The 24,970-nt window shown below is 37.0% G+C and overlaps 1 protein-coding gene across 3 annotated transcripts in view; it reads left to right on the top strand.

The window, feature by feature from the left end:
* LOC150096963 (VPS9 domain-containing protein 1-like) overlaps positions 1-24,970 on the top strand; it is a 453,159-nt gene that overhangs the window by 404,606 nt on the left and 23,583 nt on the right. For all 3 annotated transcript variants that reach the window (XM_090408053.1, XM_090408054.1, XM_090408055.1), the window contains one exon: positions 22,621-22,692. In XM_090408053.1, coding sequence (XP_090264179.1) covers positions 22,621-22,692 — 72 coding nt within the window. The remainder of the gene's footprint in view (positions 1-22,620; positions 22,693-24,970) is intronic.

Below are 24,970 nucleotides of genomic sequence, written 5' to 3'. Positions count from 1 at the left end.
GTGTGTCTAGGAAAGGAAGAGAGTTGTTTTTTTCCATTTCAATGGTGAATTGGATACGTTTGTGTTGTTTGTTTAGGTGGCTAAGGAAAGTATTTAGAGCTTCACGGCCGTGGGGCCAAATGGCGAAAATATCGTCGACGTATCTGAGCCAAATTTTGGGCTTTAGACATGCTGTCTCTAGAGCACGTTGCTCAAAGTCTTCCATATAAAAGTTAGCTATTGGGGGAGAAAGTGGTGAGCCCATGGCTGTACCTTCTTTATGAAGGTAAAAATTGTTTTGCCACACGAAATATCCGGAGCAGAGTACGTGGGCAAAGAGGGCCGTGATGTCATGTGGAAATATGTTCTGTAGGAGCAAGATCATGTCATTGATTGGGACATTGGTGAAAAGGGAAGTTATGTCAATTAATAAAATTAATTAATTAATTTGTTTTTTAATTAATTAACATATTACATTAATAAATTAATTAATAAAATAATCTGTTCAACACGTGTGTTTTTGTGTCCCTAAATTTATGCTGTTATGTATTTTGTTAATTAATAAGGAAATAAATGATGCGATGCATCATTTATTTCCTTACCGCTCAGCTCCCCATTCCATGTTATAGCTCCAAGCTGCCTCCTAAGCTTGTCATAATCACCAGCCTTATAAATTCACATATATCTTTTCCTCATAAATGTCTGGATATGATAGCCACAACCAAGGTGATCACTTCATGATCACTTTCACCAACTGGAAGAAAGTGTGAAACCGCTCTCACAATTGCATCCTTTGATGAAATGATTAGATCTAGAACTCTTGATCCTCAAGTGCGCTCCTTCACATGTTGCATGAGATAGTTATCTCTCAAGAACTCAAGAAATTCATTTTCCTTATTTCCAAATGCCATCTCTTCATTCCAATCTATACTGTTATAATTAAAATTATTCATAATAATTACCCTTCCTATGTTCCCTAATCCAAATTGTTTATGCATTTCTTCATCACCATCTTCCACATTCCCAGGCCTATAGACATCCAACTAAATATGTCTTCCTCTCAACCTCCAAGTTTCAATCACACAGCTTCATAACCATTTTCACTATTTCCCCTCTTTGAGGTCTACATTATGTGGACTTAATTCCCCTGCTGTCATCAGCAGCACTTTATATGTGTATATGCATATACACATGAGTATATGTGATTAAGTAAAATATTTAATATGAATATTCCACAGAATACGGTGGAAGAAAGCTACAGTAATACACCGTAGCAAATACAAATACGAAAGACTATTTATGGAATCAGCCTCAGCCCTAAGAAATTCTCCAAACCTCAACAAATTTGGTTGTATGCGACTGCCCCAAATTTGGGAGGCTTACATCAGCAGACCTTCAGCCCAACGGCCAAGAACACCTACTTAGCCCGCTAGAGGGCACCATCAGGACTTTTAGGAGAACAATAGCTTCATCTCTTCATTCCCAGTTACTGTGTTTGTAGTGCCTACGTGCACGTGCTTTTTTTGTAAGTTCCTTTAGAAGATGGCAATGTGACATTGCCGAAATATCGGAAAATATTTATTAAAGTATAATTTAATTTATATCCTTAACTACGTTGTTCAATTCCTTAAGTGTTTTAATAATGCATAACCAATGTATAAGCCTGTCTACGAGAATATTTAATATGAGTCCTACATTAGGTCAAGTTCCAAAGGAGTAGAAGAAGGCATGATTGTACTGCTTTATAAGAAAGGTGACAGAACTCAAGAATCAAATTATAGGCCAATCTGCATATCAGTATAGTGCTTAAAGTGTTGGAGAGGCTGGATCTCTGGAATGCTAATCTGATGAGAACAAGGATCCAGAATTGGATTGACAACAATGGTATTATTTTTGATGGACAGCACAGATTTTCTAAATGAAGGTCAGGTGTTAGTAATCTACTTATTACAATGAGGTGACATCTGCAATGAACAAGGGAGATGGATACATAGTAGTGTACTTAGAATTTACAAAGGCTTTTGATAGATGAGTTAATAGTCTTGATAGTTGAAAGGCTGGTGGGATCCAGAATTGGGTTGACAACAGTTGTATTATCTTTGATAGACAGCATAGATTTTCTAAAGGAAGATCATGTTTTAGTAATCTACTTACTTATTACAGTAAGGTCACAGATGCATTGGGCAAGACAGATAGATACACAGTAGTGTACTTAGATTTCACAAAGGCTTTTGATAGATTACTGCATGATAAGTTGATGGTCAAACTGAAGTGGATGGGGTTAGATATTAGACCTGGTTCATTGGATTGGAGAATGACTATCTGATAGATGTCAGCAAGATGTGTATGGGGAAGCAATATCCCAGAAGAAGGAAGTCACTAGTGTTGTGCTTCAGGTCTGTTTTAGGGTCATTGCTGTTTAACATATGTGTTAATGATATTGGAGAAGACTTGAATGGGGATGTTCAATGTTTACAGATAATGCACAGTTGGGATGAACTATGTTGTGGCCTTACAAGACTTGAATAAACTGAGTAAACAGGCACAGGAAGGGGATGCCAATTCAGTGTTGCAAAATGTAGTTTTAAAATTTGGTATTTAATTTTGGAAAATTAAATACCAAATTTAATTTTACCAAAATTTAAAAGATGGGATATACAATTTATTCTTGTTGGAGAATATTGTAGGAGATGGAAATAAAAGATCTTGGGTGATGGTGGATAAGGATCTAAAATTTAAAGGAATTGCCAAAATTGTGAGGACAACACAACAAATTCTGGGAATAATGCGGTGGACAGTGGCTTATAGAAGTTAGCCGGTTCTGGCTTTGATTAGACCACATATGGACTGCTATGGACAGATTTGGTCATCTGGTTTTCAAAAGGATGAAGAGATGTTGGAAAGAATCCAGAGGCAATTGACTAAGGTAGTTTCTGATCTCTGGAATGTTGAATATGAAGAAAAGTTGAGAAGATGCAATTTATAGAGTTTAGTGGATAAGTACAATTTGTTAAGGGGCTGTTATAGGGTTAACATTGAAGAGGTTTTCATAAATTGGTGAGAGATCAGGAAAGAACAAGAGGTCATCCCTGGAAGCTGTATAAAGAGGGTGTGAGCAAGGGAGTGAGAAACAGGTTTTTTTGCATGGAGAGTTGTGAGTGATTAGAATGTATTGCCTGAAAATGTGGTGTCCGCAGAGAATTTGAATGTATTTGAAGCACTGTATGATGAGATGTGTGTGTGTGTGTGTCAAAGGGATCTCCTAGATGAGTCCTTGGCTCCATGGGGGTCTTAGGATAATCATATTAATAATAGTATTGGTGAATGATTTAATCATACCATAGAATTATGCAGGAGCTGCTGATGAAGTGAATGTTATAAGCTTTGGAAAGCTAAATGACTTTGATTCTTTTCACACATGATTTTTTATGTATATACAAGCTAATTCTTTTTATGTGATCTCATTTTTATCCAATCCTACTCAAACCTAAATAACAGTCACTCTTTGCTTCAGATCCCCTGTATATGCTTGTAGCCTAGACCAGTATGATGGTATCGCTTTCAATAATAATACAGTCAATAAGACTTATTTCTTGCATATAATAAATTTAGTTTAATCCTTTATCCCAGTGAGAGCAAACAAAGTTTGGCTTGCTCTCACTGAGATAAAGGATTAAACTAAATTTATTATAGTCTAACTTAGTGAAAAATAAACTTTCAACTTATTTCTTGCATACTCACTCCGTATCAATTTTTATGTCAAAACATGTTGTTTTTAATGACTAGCTCAACTCCTAAACTGAGATGCAGCACCATTGTAATAGTAATGCTTACCATTACTATTTATTAGCTTTACTCTTTTTTCCAAATTTTCCTCAAATATTTCTGTATTTTTGCATTCGTTCCCTACTCTTCTGTTTAAGTCTTCATTTCCTTTTCGTTGGATACCCTCTCTAATAACTGAAAAAAAAAATATATTTCTTCCCTTGTAGAGCATTCTTTGATACCATAGATAGAAATAAGCTTCATTGTCCAGTTTCCCATTTTGAAATCTGCCCACATCGGTGTACTTGAAATACCCCATTCAAAGTTATGTTTAATATTTAACACTAAAACTCTTCCTTCCTTTTCCTTGTCATTATTGCCTGAGCGCAGCATCACGTAGTTGCTGTTTATATCTCTCACTGCTTTAATCTTGTTTGTCTCAGTAACACCTAAATATATCAACACGGTATTTTTGTAAAAATTCTTGCACTGCCTCCGCCTCTTTTCCACTGAAGTTTCTTATGTTGATGGTAAATATCTTCAATTCATTTGAGTTTGTTTCAGTAGTTGAATTTTTTATCGTGGTTCTGACAAAAATACCAAGAGCAGTGTTTAACTGGGAAATACCCCAGCAAAAAATTATCATCATTATCAATATCATTATGGTCTCATACAGAGGTAGCAGGGTTTTTCATCCCTCACACAGACAAATCGGCTCTTCAGAACACACGCAATTTTCAGACAAAAAATACTTTCCGTTAGGCGGCGCCTGTGAATAAGTTTTGTTAAACTTGTGCTCCCGAGTTTTAGCGCAATTGCAAGTATCTCTTTTGTGCAAAACAACCAGTAAACGGAATACAGAGAGTACCAAGGAGCCAGCTACTTCTACACAACTCGTAAGTACCCATAGTACTTCATATTAGTTATTATTCAAAAAAAACAGCCACGTGAAAGTGCCCGATATGCCAACCATGCAAAATAAAGATGGCGCTAACAAAGCCAGCAACGAAAAATTACTTCAAGTCCCGTCAGCGTAGCGCAGCCGATAGCCAACAAACTGAAAGACAATATGAAGTGCCGCACGAAACTGAAATTACCGAAAGGAAAAAAGGCATATCGTGCGACTTCTGCCGCAACTGGCTACATACTTCCTGTACGAAAGTAGAGGATTCAGTGCTCAAGTTACTTATCGAACTGAACCAGCCTTTTTTCTGTTCAATATGCCTCCCCTCCGTTAAACAGCTGCTAAACATAGGCAAATGAGTCGAAGATCTTGAACAACACCTCAGTAACATGATCAATACTTTCTTGTCCAAAATCCGAAAGTTGGAAACAAAGCTCGAGATATTCGATGATCAGTGGCCGATCACAAGTGCATCTGTACCCGCTAACGAAGTCTGTGATTTAATCACATCAACAGTACACTTGTCGCTCGAAGCCGAAAACAGGAGACTCAATGCAGTTATTTTGAACTTCCCGGAGGAAAACGGTAAATCTCTAAAAGAAAAAGTTAGCAAACTAGCATGCGAATGCAACTTCGATCCCGGAAACATCATCAAATGTCACTGATTTGGTCCCGTAAACAGAAGAAAGGACGGAACGAATTATCCACGTCTCGTCAAAATTAATAACGCCGATAAATAGCAAGCTAAAGGACAGTAGCCCCCCAATCGTTGTACGTGCTCGACCTGACTTAACCTTTGAACAAAGGGAACAAAGACACCAACTTCGAAAACAGCTAGGAAAAAAACACCAGAATGGAGACAATAGCTGGACCATAGACTACAAACAAACTAAACTAGTGCAAAAACCAAGTGACGCTACTAGCAGCCACCAAGGATACCAGTATACAGGCACTGCATATGAAATGTGCAAGACCCCAGCGATCAAAGCCATTCTCCACAGACCCTTGCATATCCACTACATCAACATCCCCCCCCCCCACTATCATACCCAAATGGCTCAATAGCAACATCACCCACAAAAAAAGGTAATCTCCTGGCCTCACACTTTGCCTCCAATGCACGCATGACCGACAATGGCAAGTGTCCCCCCAGTCATTCCAACTGCCCAACACACAATGCCCCCTGTATCCTTTTGCCAGAAAGAGATCATAAACCTGTTGTCAAAATTAGACACAAAAAAAGCCCCCGGCCCTGATGGCATTCCTCCAATTGTCCTGAAAGTCTATGCAGCAGAACTGACTCATATTCTATGCTGTCTAAACACACTCTCCTACTCCACCGGTATATATATATATCCCAAAGCCTGGAAATTGGCCTGTATTCAACCCATTCCCAAAAAGAGTGACAAATCGCTGCCATCTAACTACCACCCTATCTCACTCACCTCAATCCTATCTAAAGTGATGGAGAAAACCATTAATCCTCAACTCCTACTATACCTTGAAGGCACCCAGCTATTAAATGACCACCAGTATGGATTCCGCTGATGCCGATCAACAGGTGACCTGCTGACATATATTACCCATCTGTGGACATATGCCATGGAAAAATTTGGCGAATCCCAAGTAGTTGCACTTGATATTTCTACAGCCTTTGACCGGGTCTGGCACAAAGGCTTATTAAGCAAACTCCCATCATTTGGACTGTCTCAGGACTTCTGCAGATGGATTTCCAACTATCTGTCTAGATGCACACTATGTGTGATGTTAGATGGCTCCCTATCCTCCCACTATCCAAGAAATGCCGGGGTCCCACAAGGTTCAGTTCTCTCACCGACCCTCTTCCTTCTGTACATCAATGACCTACTTCAGTTGACCTCCAACCCAATACACAGTTTTGCAGATGACAGCACATTGCACTCCTCCCTTACATTTGATAAACCTCACCCTGTACAACTCACTTCAACCCACAGAACATCAACCACAACTTCCCTTAATGCAGACCTTCAAAATATCCTCCGATGGGGCTCAGATAACCTCGTCAACTTCAACGCTAGTAAAACCCAGTTCTGTCTTATTTCACACAAAAAAGAACCTTTTTCTCCCAGTATTATTTTTGATTACACTCAAATTCCCAGATGAAAAAGATGAAATCTCTCTTCTCGGAATTACCATGACATCAGGCCTCTCCTGGCATAAACACATCACAACCATTGCATCCTCAGCTTCCAAAAAACTAGGCTTTCTATTTCGCTCAAGACGCTACTTCACTTCAAAACAACTGTTAACCTTATACAAATCGCAAATCCACCCAGTCGAATACTGTTCTCACATTTGGAGTGGGGCTCCTAAAAGCTCCCTCAAAATGCTTGCCTTAATGCAGAGGAGAGCAATTAGACTGATAAAAAATGATCCATCTCTTACTGACTCATCCCCCCCCCACTCTCACATAGACGCTTAGTCTCTGCAATTTCTATATTCTACAAATATTTTCATGGAAAATGCTCATCTGAAACAACATCAATAATTCTCCCACTCTCTACTAAACCCATTGGAACACGTATAGTCACCTCCCAACATCCCTTCACAGTACACCTCGAAACCCACAGAACAAGTTTCTTTTCCTCCTCCTTCATCCCTGCTACTGCTGTACTGTGGAACAATCTCCCCCCTGATGTATTTCCCAAGGAATACAATATACAGGCTTTTAAATCGAATGTTAACAAGTTCCTCCTCTCCCATCCCGCTACCCATATATGGTACTAAAGTACTATAGGTTGAACAGCCAACCTCTCGTATGTGGGCCCAACATTAAAAAAAAATACTTGTGGTGGTTGTGGGCAGTAGATGGCACCGATGTAATTGATTGGTAGTAGCGGTTCGGTAGTGGTGGAGATGGAGAGTTGTACAGTGGGTGTCCTCCCGCAATAAGTCTTCGGACTCCTTGGAGGTGTCACTAATAATAATAATAATATTATTACACCTTCCATGGAGTTGGCTGACTCATCATGGGAGGTTCATTCAACTGACAACATATCATATTGAATCTTAATATCCTTAACACTCCTTGTATTAACAACACACATTCTTGTGTTGTTAATATTACCTCTTTTCCTCCCATCCACCAAACCGCAATCACATTTCTTCAACCTCTCTCCATTCCATAGGCCTGATATTGTCTTAGTCACTTGTCTCTGGATCCTCTCCAATTTTATCACATCACACTGAAAACCAAGTGACCAGATTTTGAGCATAATAGTCCAAGTGTGGTCTGACCAGTGCTTTATACAGTGGCACAACCACTTATCCCTACATGTAAGAGTACTTCTTATTATAGCATCACTGCGATGTGCAGTTTTCGCAACACTTGCAATATGTCCTCTAAACTTCAGTCTACTGTTAACCAAATCTCAAATCTCATCCACTTCCCACAGTATGGCACCATCAATATAGTACACAGCCTTATATTTCTGCACTCCAAAATGCAACATCTTGCACTTATTAATATTAAAATCTACAACCCCACTCCTTTGTCCAAGTAAAGTCTATTCAAATCTTCCTGAGGGAAATTAGCATCGCCAATGCTACTTATAATTCTCCCCAACTTTGCATCATCAAACAACTGAAGATCCCCAGTCAGTGCATATATCATTTACAAACAAGTTAAACAGCAGGGGTCCAAGAACAGAACCCTGGGGAATTCCACTGGTTACCCTCCTTTTTTGAGAACACTGCTCCATCCTACATAACTTGCTGGTATCATTCAAAGAGCCAATCCATCTAATCAGTATACTATCTATTTCCATCCTCTGCAGCTTGCACACCAACTTATGTGGTAATCTATCAAATGTTTTTGAAAAGTCCAAGAATATCACTGTATATGATTTTCCCTCATCTAACACTCATTACCTTATCATAAAATGCAAGTAAATTTCTAAAACATGATCTACCCTTTACGGATCCATGCTGACCATCATAAAGAATGCTATGTCCATCAACTCCGATCTGTATTTTATTCCTAACTAATCTCTCCAACACCTTGACCACAACTGCAGTTATACAGACTGGTGTATAATTTGAAACTTCTGTCCTAGAGCCATGCTTGTGGAGTGGCACTATTTTACCTTCTTTATACTCCTTAGTAACCCCACCCACTACAAGACTTTCATTATTCATCATAAAATATTAACACTGGAATCACTTTCGTTTAAATTATTTTTATTTGTAAATTTTTTTGGCTAAGTTTCATAGCCATTGTGAATACAGTTATAGGAAAACTCTAAAATGAACACAAATTTAATTGAAAGCATGTGATATTATGTGCACAGAGCACAGGATTCAGTGGAACAAAACCAAATTGTTACAAAGGTTATTTCCTTCTGGAAAGACTCTACAAAGAAAGCTGTGAAGCACATTCACAACTGAAATCTGAACAAAAGTGAATGCCTAAAACCTTTCTCAATTTTGGGAAGTTATATTAACTAATACCATTCATGAGTTCCTTAATTGTAATTAAATTTTGTGTATATTTAAAAATAATTAACTAAATTAATTTATTGTAATTTATTTTAATTATCTATTAATGCAGATGGAGCTATTCTCTTGCAGCCCATAGTGCACATAATATCACGTTCTTTCAATTAAATTGTGGTTCTTTCTAGAGTTTTCCTATAACTGTATTGACAATGGCTATAAAACAATTAGCCAAAAAAATTTATAAATAAAAATATTAAACATAAGTGATTCTGATATTAATATTTTATGATGAATTCTTCACCAATTTTTAGATGAAGACTTCCATTAAATAACTAGGTCAAGGGCATAGCTAACTGTTTTGCACATTCCTTAAGAATACATGGTGATATGCCATTCATTCCCACAGCTCTATTAACATCTAACCCAATCAACACCTGATACACCTTCTTTCACTTCCATTTCTCCTAATACTTGCTTCCCTTCCATATATTGCACTGCATCATTTACACCAGTATAATATACACTGATAAAGTGCTTGTTCAATAATTCCACTATATTCCTTTGCAACTGTTATTCTGCTGCTATGACTATCCACCTGTGTCAGCCTGCCATATTTATTCTTTCTCTTGCTTGCCATAAAGCTGAAAAATTCCCTTTAGTTAACTTGGGCTGACCAGCCAATCTCCTCTCATTCTGTGCCTTTTCTTTCTTTACCATACTTGTCACCTTCTTAATTTGCACTTTATACTCTTCATGGATTGGATCCACACCAACTGTCTTGTATCTCCTCCAAAACATTTCCTTTTCCAACACAGCTTACTTGATTTCACTGTTCATCAGTTTTACTCCTACTCTATTTACTCGCATAATTCTTAGTATGCAGTTATATTGCTTGTGTCAGATACTGCCTTGTGAATTTCCATGCAATCCTGTGTAGCTCAGCGGATGTGGCGTTTGCAAACCGCCGCGCTTGGCTGCACGAAGGAAGACTTGGTTTCGAGTCTAGTCGGCGACTAGAGGAAATTTTTCTAAGCCTTTTTTCGACCGGTTCCCGAGTTAGTCGATCTCTGGCACAGGCAAGCAGGTTTTTCCTCCCGGAAACTCGGGTTTTTCGTCCTGTAAACTCAAGAAAATCGACCGTAGAACCCACATTATTTCAAACATAAATATATTGTGTTAGGGTTAGGGACCACGAGATGGCAGCACATTTGAGCCGTCTCTCTTCACTGCGTACCGCTTAATTAGTGATAGCCTTGGGCAATGTGTCTCTGATTGGGTACCAGTGGAGATTGAACTGCCCACTCAGTCTCCAAAAGTTAGATAGGGCTAAATGGCCTCGCCTACTCCCGTATACGGGAATAAAAAGGCGTTAGCTGATTTTTTTTTTTTTTTTTTTCTGAATTTCCATGCACTGTCAACATCTTTTCTGCTCAGCTCATCTACCCAACATACTGACATCTACCCAACATATTCTATAGCTCATCTACCCAACATATTCTATAACACGCTACTACACACTGTGTGTGTAGTAGCGTGTTATAGAATTAAATTAAAATACAGGTATCCCTTGCTTAACTGACTGATGCTAACTGACTATAGAGCTACCTATAATTACCTGCTTTATACTTCCACATATATCCATATTTGGTAGTAACCTTTTCTTGTTTCACCACTTCTCAAAATTATAATTCATTATCTTGTACCAAGCTCTTCCATTACTTTAGGCTATGTGAAGATCTTGCAGTTATCTGCTTTTGATCCTTATGCAACTCCACTATTAGATCCATATGTTAAAGGTTTGAATATCATCCTATATAATTCTAACTTGTACCATATAAATTTACTCAAATGGCTCCTGGCTCTACTAATCTTATTTATATTCTTTTATCTACTTCCATGGTTAAATAAATCGATGAAGCCAGGGATTTGTGGATGTTAGCAGATAGCAAGTTAAAGTTTAGAGGGCATATTGCAAAAGTGGCTAAGCAGTTCATTGGATTACTTGGTTACTGAAGAATACCCTAATGAGCAGAGACAAATAGATTATCTTTATAGTCTTGGTAAGATCCAATCTTAACTACTACATGCAGAACTGGTCACCTGGGTTTCTTGGGTTTCTTTGATGTGGAGATGATACAGAGGCAAGTGACCACGATGGTATCAGGTCTATGGAATGAACATTATGAAGACAGGTTGAAGATTTGTGACTCACAGAAATTGGTTGACAAGTGAAAAACGGGTGATATGATTGAGACATACAAATTACTGAAGGATTTTTACAAGATTAATACATAGAAAATTTTTCAAAACAGGTCTGGCCATGGGAGAACTAGAGGCCATCCTTGGAAACTGAGCAAGCTTGTAGTTATCAGGGATGTCAGGACTAGAATTTTGGCTTGGATGTTGGTGAATGAGTGGAATAGGTTTCCAGAGTCCATGGGTGCCATGACTCTGAATGAATTCAAAGCAAAGTATAATAGATATTGTGTGAATGTCGGCATGATGTTTAGGGCCTCTCTCAGTAAGTCTAAACACTCCATGGAGTAGCCCATAATAATAATAAAGGAAATGGCTACATAATGACACTGCAACTTTGCTAAGGCTTTTGACAGGTAACACAAGGAATGCTGTTATATAAATTGGAACAAATGGAGGGCAGATATGAAGCTGGTGATATATGTAAGAGTTGCTGATGGACAGGCATTAAAGAGTAGTCTATGAAGAAGATGAATTCAGAAGATAGCAGATGGATAACTCATAGCATACTGAAGAGCTCTCTACTCAGGCCACTGCTCTTTCTACATCAGTGATATAGGAAATGATTTAAAGGAAAATACCTATTTGTTTGGCAGTGATGAAAAACTAAGAAGAGTGAATACTCTATTCTATTTTGAAACCTGTGGAGTATTCATAACTAAACATTCACACGTAAACCACAGTAATTACATTTATAATAAGTAAATATTTCATCTTAAGTATCTTAGGACATCATCAGTACAGTTATTGCAAACAGTACTAGGAATAACAAACAGTTAGACCGCAATTACAATGGAATCCCACTATGTGTGTAGTAGCGTGTTATAGAATTAAATTAAAATACAAGTATCCCTTGCTTAATGTGGCAAAATTAGTTGCGGCAAGAGTTTTGATTAACGCGCTTTTAACCCTGTGGAGCTCGCAGCTGATCTGACAGGTACATGCAAAATGTTTAATATAAATATTCTTACACAATTCAGTGTATAGCTTGGAGGTCATAAATAGCTATGCATTCATATGTTATGATATTCCGCACTGTTTTTTGCAGTTTGGTTTAACACATGTTATGTAAAGGTTTGTGATATTGACAATAAATTGTATCTGAGAGATACCATGGCCTTTGATGTCAGTATAGTATAGTTTAGTTGTTTTTTTTTTATTTTTTGTTCAGTAATTTCTAGATTGTAACTGAAAATAAATAAACCATCATGTATTACTGAAATAGAGAGCCAAAGGCTTATTTATCATACATGTCCTCTAGGAGATGTGCTTTACATTATGGAAAATACTAAGGAAAGTGATCTGGATCTTAATCCACCTTTACTACGAGTTGCCCATAAGTTTGCTTATGCTGGCATCTGCCGAAACTTTGAGTTTCTATATATTCGGCATGAAACTCTTGTAGTTTCTACATTCGGCTATGAATTAATGTTGGATTTAATATCCACTTAATTTGTCATCATCATCATCATCATCAAATTCCTGCCATGTACCCTCAAGGGGTGTACAGGATATGATAGTACTACATGAAAAATTTACATCATTACTAACTTCCTATCTACAATTTTCCTCCAAATCAGTCTGTTACTTGTCAAAACTCCAACATTATCAGATCTTATATTTCTATCGTCTAAGGCACTTTGTACCATATCAATCAACCTATATCTTGGTCTTCCTCTGGGTCATTTTCCTGCCAACCAGGCAAAGAACACTTGTTTTGCTAATCTTTCCTCACCCATTCTGTTTAAGTGACCATACCACCTGAGATTAGCTCTGCTAACGCATTCCTGGATGCTGACAACATCAAGTTCTTTCGTAATATCCTCATTTTTAATATGATATTGCCATTGATGCTATCTATTTACGCCTCTAATCTTTCTCAGGACTCTCTTACCTGCGGTCTCTAGTCTTTGGTCAAGTGTTTTACTTCTGACCCAGCTCTCACATCCATAAGTTAAAACTGGTTTGAACACTGTCTTGTATACATCTAACTTAGTGTTCTGGCTAATTTCTCTCTTATTCCATATGAATTTATTCAATTGACTTCCAACCATACCAGCTTTGTGATTCTGTTATCTATTTCTATATTTAATTTACCATCTTCACAAAAAATCGTGCCTAAGTAGATGAAATGTTTTACTTGTTGGGGTAGTATTAGAGCTCTACTCCAATCATCGGGAATTCGTCCCTCTGTCCATGCCTTCTGAACTATGCAGTGCAGCCACTGTAAGACTTGTATACCACCATACTTAAACATTTCTGATCAAAATATCATCTACTCCTGGTGCCTTTCCACATTTCAAGCCTTTGATGGCTTTTTCTACTTCAAATATGGATATGTATTCCTGACTATATGCCTGTTGAGTATTTTTTACCACTGTGCTATCACTGCTTGTTTCATTTAGCAATTTCTCGAAGTAATTACTCCATACTTCAAGGATATATTTTTCTCCTGTTTTCATGTCACCTTTATCATCTCTAACTCCTTTTATAGCACTCTTTCCTCCATTTCTAAGCTTCTTCAACAACCTCCAGAATATTTTGCCACCTTCTTGATATTTATTTTCTATGTTCTTGGCAAAGTCCTCCCATGACTTTTGTTTAACTAGTTTTACAGTGTTTCTCTTTCTTACATTTGTCTCTATATTCTCTAAGAGCAAAAGCTGACTTATTTGCCAGGAACTTTTGTTATGTTTTCTTCTTTTCCTTCACTGCCACTTTAACTTCCTGTGTCCACCATGGAGTTCTGATTTTTCTATCCTTGCAGACAACCTCACCACATGCCTCTCTGGTTGAATCAATCAAGGTTTTCTTCAAGGTGTGCCACTGAATCTCCAAGGTTTGGTTCCTGTTCTCAAACTCTTTCTTTGTTTCTTCAATAATCTTTGTATATGTTAGTCTACAGTTCACATCTGAGAGCTGCTCAACTTTTATTCGCTTTAAAACTTTCTTACATGTTATTCTTTTCAATATGAAATTCAATTTTATCCTGCTCAAGACTAAATAGTGATCACTTCCAATTTCAAATCCTCTGTACACTCTGGTGTCCTGCACCAGGAAGAAAACATCACTATCAACGATAACATAGTCAATGAAACTTTTTTTATTCCTTGCCTCGTCTCTCCATGTGAATTTGTGCACATTTTTATGTTGAAACATGGTGTTAGTAATAACCATTCCGTGTCCTGAGCAGAAATCCAACAGGTATTTGCCATATTATTAGCTTTGCTCTTTACTCCAAATTTTCCCAAAATATTTTTGTATGGCTGACAATCATTTCCTACTCTGCTATTTAGATCCCCAACAAGGAACAACTTTTCCTTTTTCATTGTGTCAGTTTCTTTTTCTAAAGCATCAAAACAATCCTCCACTTCTACCTTAGTAGAACCTTATGTGTGACTGTAGGCAAAAGTAAGTCTCATTGTCCAATTCCCCATTCTGATATTATTATTATTATTATTACGGGTAACTCCAGGGAACCCTTAGACTCATTGAGGGAGGCCCCAAATCATATTCATCACAACTATTCGACATTCATACAGTATCTATCATACCTCGCCTTAAACTCATTCACTGTCACAGCATCCACCACAGACTCTGGCATCCCATTCCACTCATTCACCACTTTAAAAGTAAAGAACCCAGCTCTAACACCCTTAGTAACCACACTTTTGCCCAGTTTCCATGGATGTCCCCTAGTCCTCCCACAACCAGCCCTGTTCTCAAAAATATCTTCTGGATTAATCTTATAGAAACCCTTCAGTAATTTGAATGTCTCAATCATATCTCCCCTCCTCCGCCTATCAACCAATTTTTGCAACCCTCAAATCCTCAAACTGTTCTCGTAAGGTTCATTCCATAGACCTGCTATCATCTTGGTCACTCGCCTCTGGATCCTCTCAACCTCCTCCCCATCATGAAGAAACCTAGGTGACCAAATCTGGGCACAGTATTCGAGATAGGATCTTATTAAGGCTCAATACAGAGGAACAATAACCTGCTTATCTCTGCTTGTCAACGGATTCTTCAGCAACCAAGTGATTTGATGAGTTGATTTGGCCACTTTTGCAATGTGCCCCCCCTAAACTTCAACTCCTTATCCACCAACACTCCTAAATCTCGTGTGTCATCAATTTCCTGGAGTACAGTCCCACCAATGCAGTAAACTGCTGCTAATCTTTTCACCCCAAAATGTATAACCTTACATTTTGCCACATTAAATCGACATCCATTCTCCTTAGCCCAGACCTCCAATCTATCCAAATCATCTTGCAAAATTTTGACATCATTTGCATTCACTATTGCCCTACCCAACTTTGCATCATCTGCAAACAAATGAACTGTTCCCCTCAGATCTTTTCCTATATCATTAATGAACAAATTAAACAGCAGTGGTCCAAGAACAGATCCTTGTGGCACACCACTAGACATGGGCCATCTTGTGGACTCTACTCCTGAGTAAACCACTCTCTGATATCTCTCCGTCAACCACCCTCCTATCCATCTCACCAACCCTATATCCATCCCCATATGCTGCAATTTACTGATTAGAATTCCGTGTGGTATCCTGTCAAAGGCCTTAGCAAGGTCCAGTAGAATCACTGTAAACCCATTACCCTTATCCAGTTCAGCCGTCACTGTGTTATAATACGTGAGCAAGTTGCTGAGGCATGACCTACCCTTCACAAAACCATGCTGTCCCCGATACAGTATCCCATTTTCATCTATCCAATCTTGTATTTTCCTCTTAACTATTTTCTCCAAGACCTTGATAATGATTCCTGTTATGCTGATTGGCCGGTAATTTTCAACAGCAGCCTTGAAACCATCTTTATACAGCAGAACTATTTTCCCCTCTTTCCAACCCCTTGCGACTGACCCAGACCTGAGGCTCAAATTAAACAAAATGGTCAAGCGCACTGACAGTTCTTTAGCAGCTTCACGTACGACACGAGCTGGTATACCATCCAATCCCACAGATGTATTGACATTGAGGTTCTGTAATAGACTAGTTACCTCTACTTCATTCATCACAATTCCAGTATAAGCTGATGATTCTTCCATTCCTGCAATGTCACCACCTGGATGATATACTCTTGCAAAGTGCTCGCTCAGTAATTCCACTATGTCGACTGATTCGGTTACCTCCCTACCCTCAGCATTTTTTAAAATCATTCTGCCATGAACATTTTTCCTTTTACTTGCAACATATTGAAAAAACTGTTTGGGATTCTCTTTAGCCTGCATGGCCAATTTTCTTTCGCAATCCGCTTTTGCTTTTCTTACAACCCTTGTTACCATCCTGGGCTGAGCTTTATACTGTTCCTGTGCCTACTGGTTACCTTTCTCCTTAAATTTTCTCCACAATTGTTTCTTTTTTTGCAGCTCAAGCTTAATAGTATTATTCATCCATTTAACCCCTACTTGATTTATTATTCGGACTCTTGGTATACAGTCAACCATTGCCTCCTGCAAACACTTCTTAACCACCTCCCATGCACTATCAACATCCAGCCCTTGCAGTTTTACATGCCATGGCACTGAGCCAAGCACACTCCTAAGCTTGTCATACTTACCAGCCCAGTAATTCCACATGTACCCTGTCTTAATTGTAAATTCCACTCCTTTAGCCACCTCCCAAGTCATGACCTTATGATCACTCACCAATTGGTGGCAACATGGTCATGTTCGTTACAGCAACATTCTCAGATGCAATTACTAGGTCAAGCACTCTCTGCTCCCTGGTATTTTCCACTACATGCTGTCGCAGATAGTTGTCCCTTAATAACTGCATAAAATCCAATTCCTTCCTCTCGTGTGCCCTCTCCTCTTTCCAGTCAATGTTACCATAATTGAAATCACCCATAATAATTACCCTCCTTCCACTCATTTCTTCTATTTGCCTATGCATACTATCCCCACCATCTATTCCATCACCTGGTCTATAGCAGCACCCAATTGTATATTTTGTTCTGCTAGACTCTCTCTCACACCAAACAGCCTCAGATGTGCCCTTTTCTCTATCCTGCAGTTCAACTTCTATACTCCTTGGCTGCAACTCATCAGCTATCATCAATCATCATCTTTATCATATTTGCCCACATCACTCTACTTGAGACTGCCTGCCATTCAAGAAGATTAGCCTCGTATTTTGTGTTGAATACTATGGCTACTCCTTCTTTTCCTTGATTGTCATTGCCTGAATATAACATTTTGTATTTATTGCTCAGAAAGATCTTACCAGTTTTTTTTTTGTTGTTGTTGTTTCAGTCACCCCTATTATGTCGATCTGGTATCTAATTCTTCAGCTAGCTCCATTTCTTTGCCATTCAGGCTTCTTATGTTGATAGTACTGATCTTTAACTCTGGTGATGTTAAGTTGGGGTGTGCTTTCAGATTTGTTCTAGTAGCTGACTTTTCACTGTTCCCCCTGGTTCCCTGGCGAAAACAATGGGGGCCTTGTTTAACCAGGCAATGCCCCAGCCGGCATGAAATTTTGTCTTGTTGTACCATCATTTTCTATATTGGTTTAAGCCAATAAGAATACAATTTAGTCAGCTAAATCCCAAATTGCCAGCCCATCCTCGTTCGTTCAGTATCCGGGTAGATACCCAACAGGGTGCACCACGAGAAGGTGAGGATTGGACATTAGGTCAGAAGCCCTGGTCGGTTCTCCGCATTCCTTGAAAGGCTATGTGGAGGTCTCCTCTCATTACCCCCCCCCCTCTTAATTTGTACCATCATGTATTATATTTGCCGTGTTTTTTCTTTATGTTTTATTGCTTGTTTGCCAAGGTCTGGAGAGTCATTTTGCTTGTTATCATAGAATTTATGTCAATAAGAAAAAAACTAAACTGTTCAAACGACTCTTGATAACTTCTTTTGATACAAAATTTGCAGTAAATAATGTAGGTGCAAGTATTTAGTAAACATTTATTTTGCATTCATTTTTTATCTTTTCCTAAAAGAGTACCATATAAAACAAAACAAATTATTAATACAGTAATCGATCATGGACAAATTGTAATTTTTACCATTCGTTATTAGATTTGATTAATGCGATTTTGATATACGCGGTAACATCGAAGGATTAATTAACCACATTAATCGAGAGATACCTGTATATCTGATAAAATCCAATATAATTAGAATTACAGTAAAATAAAAAATAACATACGTAAATTTATTTTATACAATTGAGGATGACAATGTCCCAGATTTTAGGGATAGTAAGAATGTCATTACAGTTTAAATTGGTCTGTGATGTAGGGCTTCAGCACTTTCTTTATATGAATTCTGATGTTTATATTAGGATCTATGTAGAAGTTTGGTGTTTTTCCGTTGAATCCTATGGTTTGGGTTTTCAACTCCATGTTGTGTGAGACCAGATTTGTGTGGGTTGATAATACGTATATGGTTTTTGATGTTCAGAGATGCGTTTACTAATGGATTTTCCTGTTTGTCCATAGTAAGAGATCTTACAAGAACATGGAACTTCGTAAATACAAGATAGCATCAAAGGTGAGAGTTTGTCTTTAGGAGAAGGTAGCAAATTGTAGATCTGGTTGATTGGTTTATAGGTAGAAGCAAGTTTGTATTTCTTCATAATTTTTGACAGACATTCAGAGATACCTTTGACATATGGTATGGGAGTCCTACTGGCTTGTTCTTGTCTAGGTTGATGCGTAGGGAAGTGGCTGATGATTTTTTTAATGCTTTTGGATTGTACTCATTTAGTATGCTGTGTTTTGATGATTTCCTTTTTTTGGTTTAAAGATTCTTCAGAGCAACAATATTTGTTTGCTCTGGATGCTAATGATTTTATGATACCATATTTTTGAGATGGATGGTGAACCGATGAATTATGGATGTAATGACACGAAAACATTGGTTTACGATAGACAAAAGTGGAGATGGAACCATCCTGTTTTTGTTGGATGTGTAAAACAAGAAAGGAGATACCTTGTGATGATATCTTTTTCTAGTGTGAATTTCATGTAAGGATGAAAATTGTTGATCTTATCTAAAAATGAGTTTAATTCTTGTTCAGAATGACTCCAGACTGCAAAGACGTCATCAACATATCGTAGCGAAATTTTTGGTTTTGGTTCAAGTGTGAAAATGTTTTCTTCAAAGTGTTCCAGAAAAAGGTTGGCTAAGTTTAGTTATAAGGGAGAGCGCATTGCAGTTCCTTCCTCTTGCTTATAATTTTTTTCTTTCCATGTGAAGTATCTGGATGTAATAACAAATTTGAATAATTCCACAATATCAGATGGAATTTTTGAGTTAACAATTCTATTTTCTCCTAATGGGGCATATTATTGAAGAGGGAGACAGTGTCAAAGCTAATTAGCATGTCTGTTTCTGACAATTGAATGCCTTTTATTTTTGTGTGAAACTCTGTGGAATTTTTAATTGATGAAGCTGAATGACCTGTGAGAGGATGGAGAAAGTTAGAAAAAAATCTTGATAATGTGTAAGTCGGGCTGCTTATAGAATCCACAGTGGGTCTGAGTGGAATGTTAGTTTTGCATAGTTTATGTGAACCATATATTCTAGGAGTCCTAGCATGGTATGTTCTGAGATTTTTTATAGTTTCTTGATCTAAGGAAGTGGTTTCGTTGAGTAACTTAAGTTTTTTGAACTGTCTTTTTGTAGGATCATAATCAACTTGGGTGTATTTATTTCAATCTCGAAGTAATAAATTCATTTTCCAGTCATATGAATTAGTATCTAAGACAATAGTGGTATTTCGCTTGTCAGCTCTGGTGATAAATATGTTTTTATTTCGTTTTAAGGAGTTTAGAGCTTTCAGTTCTGATGGTGGGATGTTGAAGTCCAAAGGTTTGGCATTATAGATTACTTTGGCTATTTCGAAATGAAGTCTTTGGCCGATGTGTCTTTCAATGTTGTGCATGGAATCTAGATATGGAATACATTTAGGCAAAATAGCAAACTTATAACCTCGTGCTAATACATTTATTATTATTATTATTATTCGTGAAACCTCCAAGGAGTCCGAAGCCTCATCGCAGGTAGTAGACCGAACCTCTACTACCAATCATCAACAACAGCGCCATCTATTGGCCAACACCACAGCTAGTGTTTTTTTTGTCTGTAAATTGCATGTGTTCTGAAGGGCCTATTTGTCTGTATGCGGGAGGAAAAACCCGAGTTTCCTGGAGAAAAAACCCTACTGCCTCCATATAAAGATTCCTCCCATCATGACGAGAATCAAACTTAGGCCTTTTCCAATTGAAAGGTGCAATGTAGTCATTCTTCCAATTGCACTACGGAGGTGCTAAGGTGTATGGAGGATTTATTTCATCTTCCATTAGTGGACGGCCAGACTTAGGACAAAATCTTTACTTATTAAAAATTTAATTACTGTGGTTTACGGTGAATGTTTAGTTAGGAAGAGTGATAGTTAATGATATAGAGATCCTGTAAAATAACTTAAAGAGGTGGATACCAGTTTAGTGCTGAAAAGGTGAGGTCATGCATTTTGGGAAGAAATTATCATAAATTGAATACTACATTGATGGAAATGGGCAAAAGAAAATTAATTAGGCCAGAGATTTGGGTGTGATTGCATACAGAAGGTGAAGTTTAGAGGGCATACTACAAAGTAGTCAAACACAGCTCTTCAGATTACTTGGGTGCTGAATACATTGATGAAGGATGGGAGGTTAATATTTTTCTTTTTGAAGGCTTTAATAAGGCCACATTTAGATTACTTCACACAGATCTGGTTGCCTAGTTTCACTGTGGATGTGAAGATGGTGGAAAGGATGCAGTGATAAATGACAAAGCTTGTAATTTATGGAATTCTCCCTATAAGGACAGATTGAAGGTCTGCGGATTATGAAGGCAGAAAAGAGGGGAAATGATAGGTAATAGGCAGAAAAGAGGGGAAATGATGGAAAGAAACATATATGTTATTAAAAACGCATAACAGGATGTATATACATCCTGTTATGTATTTTTTCAATACATAACAGGATGTGAGAGAACATCCTGAGGTGGAAATGAATCAAGGAGATAAATAAGAGTGTGATTACCAAGAGTATGAGGAATAGATTTTTTACTGTGAGTTGAAGGTTATCAGAGTTAGTCGTGAATGGCTCATTAGTGAATGAGTTCAAGGAGAAGTATGATAGGTATTGTGTTAATATTAGTTAGTATGGGCTTCTCCAATGGGTCTTTGACTCCCTGGAGATGGCCAAGAAAATAATAATAATAATAAATAACGACTGTTATAAATTTAGCATGAAAATGTGATATCCATTAAAAAGATAAGTGATGAAAAACAGGAGAAAATAAAGGATAATATATCCATATAATGAGTAAGAACAAACATCAATGACACACTTAATAGTAAGAATATGAAACAATTGACACAATTTAACCATGGAAGTAGATAACAGAATATAAATGAAATTGGTAGAGACAGGAGCCATTTGAATAAATTTATATGGCACAAGTTTTGCTTTTGCAAAATCCAGCAATAGTAAACCCATTACCTTTATCCAATTCAGCTGTCACTGTATTATAAAATGAAAGCCATGAGAAGCTTTCAAAGATGGCTAATTTCAGGATAATATGATCTAACTCCAGTATTAGCTGGAGTTAGATCATATTATCCTGAAATGCTTAAAGATGCAGAAATAAAAGTTTTAAGCATTTCAGGATAATATGATCTAACTCCAGCTAATACTTCCACATTTCAGTTTTCTTAAACACCATCCTAGTTTATATAGTTTTATATACTTCCATATAGTTTGATTAGGATATTAGGCAAATTCTAGCTATTAATATAGTCAGCTGGAAAAGGATTTTTCTTAATTCATTCACTTTCTTTTAGCCTGAATGTTATTTAAAAAAAACCATGATGTATAGCAATCTGTTCAACTTTTTATTTGAAAATTGACTTCATATGTCTTCATATGCATTCATTTTTGCTTCTTCTGTGATTTTATATTCACCGTTATTCGTTCTACTCCTGGCAGTAGGTAAACAAAAATAATAGTATAATGACTAAAATCAAACACAGTGCCAGTAATTTTGTAATGAAATGTATAATCCTTTCTTAAAATGATTTGTATACTTTTTGAAGAAACATAAGGTATGAAAAAAATATGTAAAAAAAAAAAACATTTTTCATGTTTAAAGTGTAATTGGCAATTTTCAATAATTAAATAAGATTTTGTGAACATGAATATCTTTTTTTTTTTTTTTAGGTTTAAACTAGGTGAAGAAGGTTACAGTCTGAGTTCATTTCAAACAGCACTAAAATATCTTGAGACTCTAAGGTAGAGTAAAAATTTTAACTGAGTTATAAATACATACCCTTAGTTTGTATTATGTTTAATAGTTGATATAATTTAGCTATCACTTTTCCTATAATAATCAACTTCTATGAAGAAGACTTTTTCTCAATTGAACCAAATCTTTAAACAAATCTTTAAATACTTCATATTTTTTAAATTTAAAATGCTCACATTTAAGAATCCTTGTGTTTCTTTTCTGATGCCTCGATCACTTGCCTGCCTAATTGTAATGTGCTTTTTCAGTATAGAGGAAACCCACTCATATAGGCAGATACATTCACAAACATTATTATTATTACATGACACCTCCAAGGAGTCCAAAGACTCATCGAGGGAGGAGCTCCTACTCTACAACTCTAAACATCCATTCCCATGGCAGGATTTGAACTCGCAGCCTTTTGGCAGGGGAATGGATATGCTAACTCAGCCAACGTTTCTTTTGTCACTTCTGACCTAATTTGGATCCATAGTCCTAATTTGCTAAATGTCTTCCTGAACTCTCTCCTGTTCCTGGATGTCAAACTTATACCTGTGTCAGAAAAAACTAAAGATCTCTATTCATAGAAAATCCACAGATATCCTCATATACAATCTCATCATTATCTGCTCCAAAGGCTTGGCATCATTTCTACACTAAATAAATGTGCTTGTTCCTTCCTCGGTGAAGAGATTACCAAAGAATTAAAGTTTCTTCTAACAACCTTTCAGAAGAACCAGACTTTCATAAGTTGCTCTTTAATCCACCTGCTCAGTGTATTGAAGACAGTAATGATGGAAAAGGTTTTATATCTCTTCTGTATATCATCTCCATTTCACCAAAGTTAGCCAAAATTCTTAAAAAATATAAAATCCACATTCTTTCACTCCTTACTTCGTACAAGAAAACCTAAACATGACAGCTTAAAACATATTTAGTGGAAATCTATTGCTCTCTAATTGCATTCTTAATTCCGCTAAGCCTGACGATGAAGACTATCACTCACCCAGTGATCTGGAATAAATCAGCAAACTTTAGATGCTATGATGAGCTCGAGAGAGAGAGAGAAAGAGAGAAAAAAATATTGAATTGACAGAAATTGTCCTCAGTCTGGTTCATCTTAATACTAGCCTAAGCTATAACTACTCCAATTGTTACTATGATATCCAGAATGCCTTCAAATGTCAGCAATCTGTTTGTAACTTTTATAGCTGATGTTCTCTTGTAATGTATATTTTTCATTTTCTCTTTTCATGTTACACACCTGATGAAGTATTCTAAGACAAAACTAGTTGCACATTCAAATAATAAATTTTTTTTCTATTTTGTTATCCCTCAGTTTAAATTCGTTTACTTGAAATCAGTTCAAATTCCATTTGAGATTTTCGATATGATTAAAAAAAGTTCACAAATGCTAATTTCACATATAAAATTATACTGTTAAGCAGCAACTAACATACCATATCATCTTTGTGAAAATTCACCTGTCCACTGTAGAAGGGACATACATATGGAAAGCAAGTTCCCACAGTCAGTGCAACATGTGCCAAATACTGCTGGCATAAATGTGTTAATAACACATCTTTTGCCATAGAACTCAGTGATGTATGTAACCCTTTTTTTAGCTAATGGCTACAACTCTCATAAAATATACACAAAATAGTGCATGTCTATCCTGTCCTTCCTGCAACTGACATAGCAGATCATAACAAAACTATTCCCATTCCCTATATCTATGGTACTTCTGAAAAGATAGCTAAAGTTCTAGAATTCTAGAAGTTTCTTCTAGAGAAGGATTGGATGCTGCACTTGGATAAAAGATTAAATAAGAATATGTTTTCTTGGCAAGTATAATATTAACTACTTTGTTAATTAGTTTGGTGTTTTAGCTCTTGGAGATGGAAGAGATACATTAGGATTATTATGTCATGATTTTCCTTCTGTCATTGTAAAATTAAACTTTGCTATAAACAAAGATTATTTTTCTTTCCAAAAAAAATTTAAAAATATACTGAAAGAACTGCAATAGGTCTGTCTCCTATTTCTCTGACCTTGGCCAACTACTAAATGGAATGTTTCAAACAACATATTCTTAACATCTTTTCTCCTAAAGCCTTCCATCTGGCTTTGATATGTTAATGATGTATTTGCTGCGAAGAGTTCAGACAAGGAAGAGTTCCTTGTCTGAACTTATTAAATTTCTGAAAAAAACTGATTCAGTCCAACCTAGAATGAAATTTATCATGGAAGTAGAAGACAACCTTGGCCTCCAATTTCTAGATA

Source organism: Typopeltis vanoorti, chromosome 18 (genome assembly GCF_054136105.1).
Source record: "Typopeltis vanoorti isolate ZY-2024b chromosome 18, IOZ_Tvanoo_1.0, whole genome shotgun sequence".
Lineage (NCBI taxonomy): Eukaryota > Metazoa > Arthropoda > Arachnida > Uropygi > Thelyphonidae > Typopeltis > Typopeltis vanoorti.
Note: the sequence above shows the minus strand (reverse complement) of the source record. Positions and strands in the feature narration are given on the sequence as shown.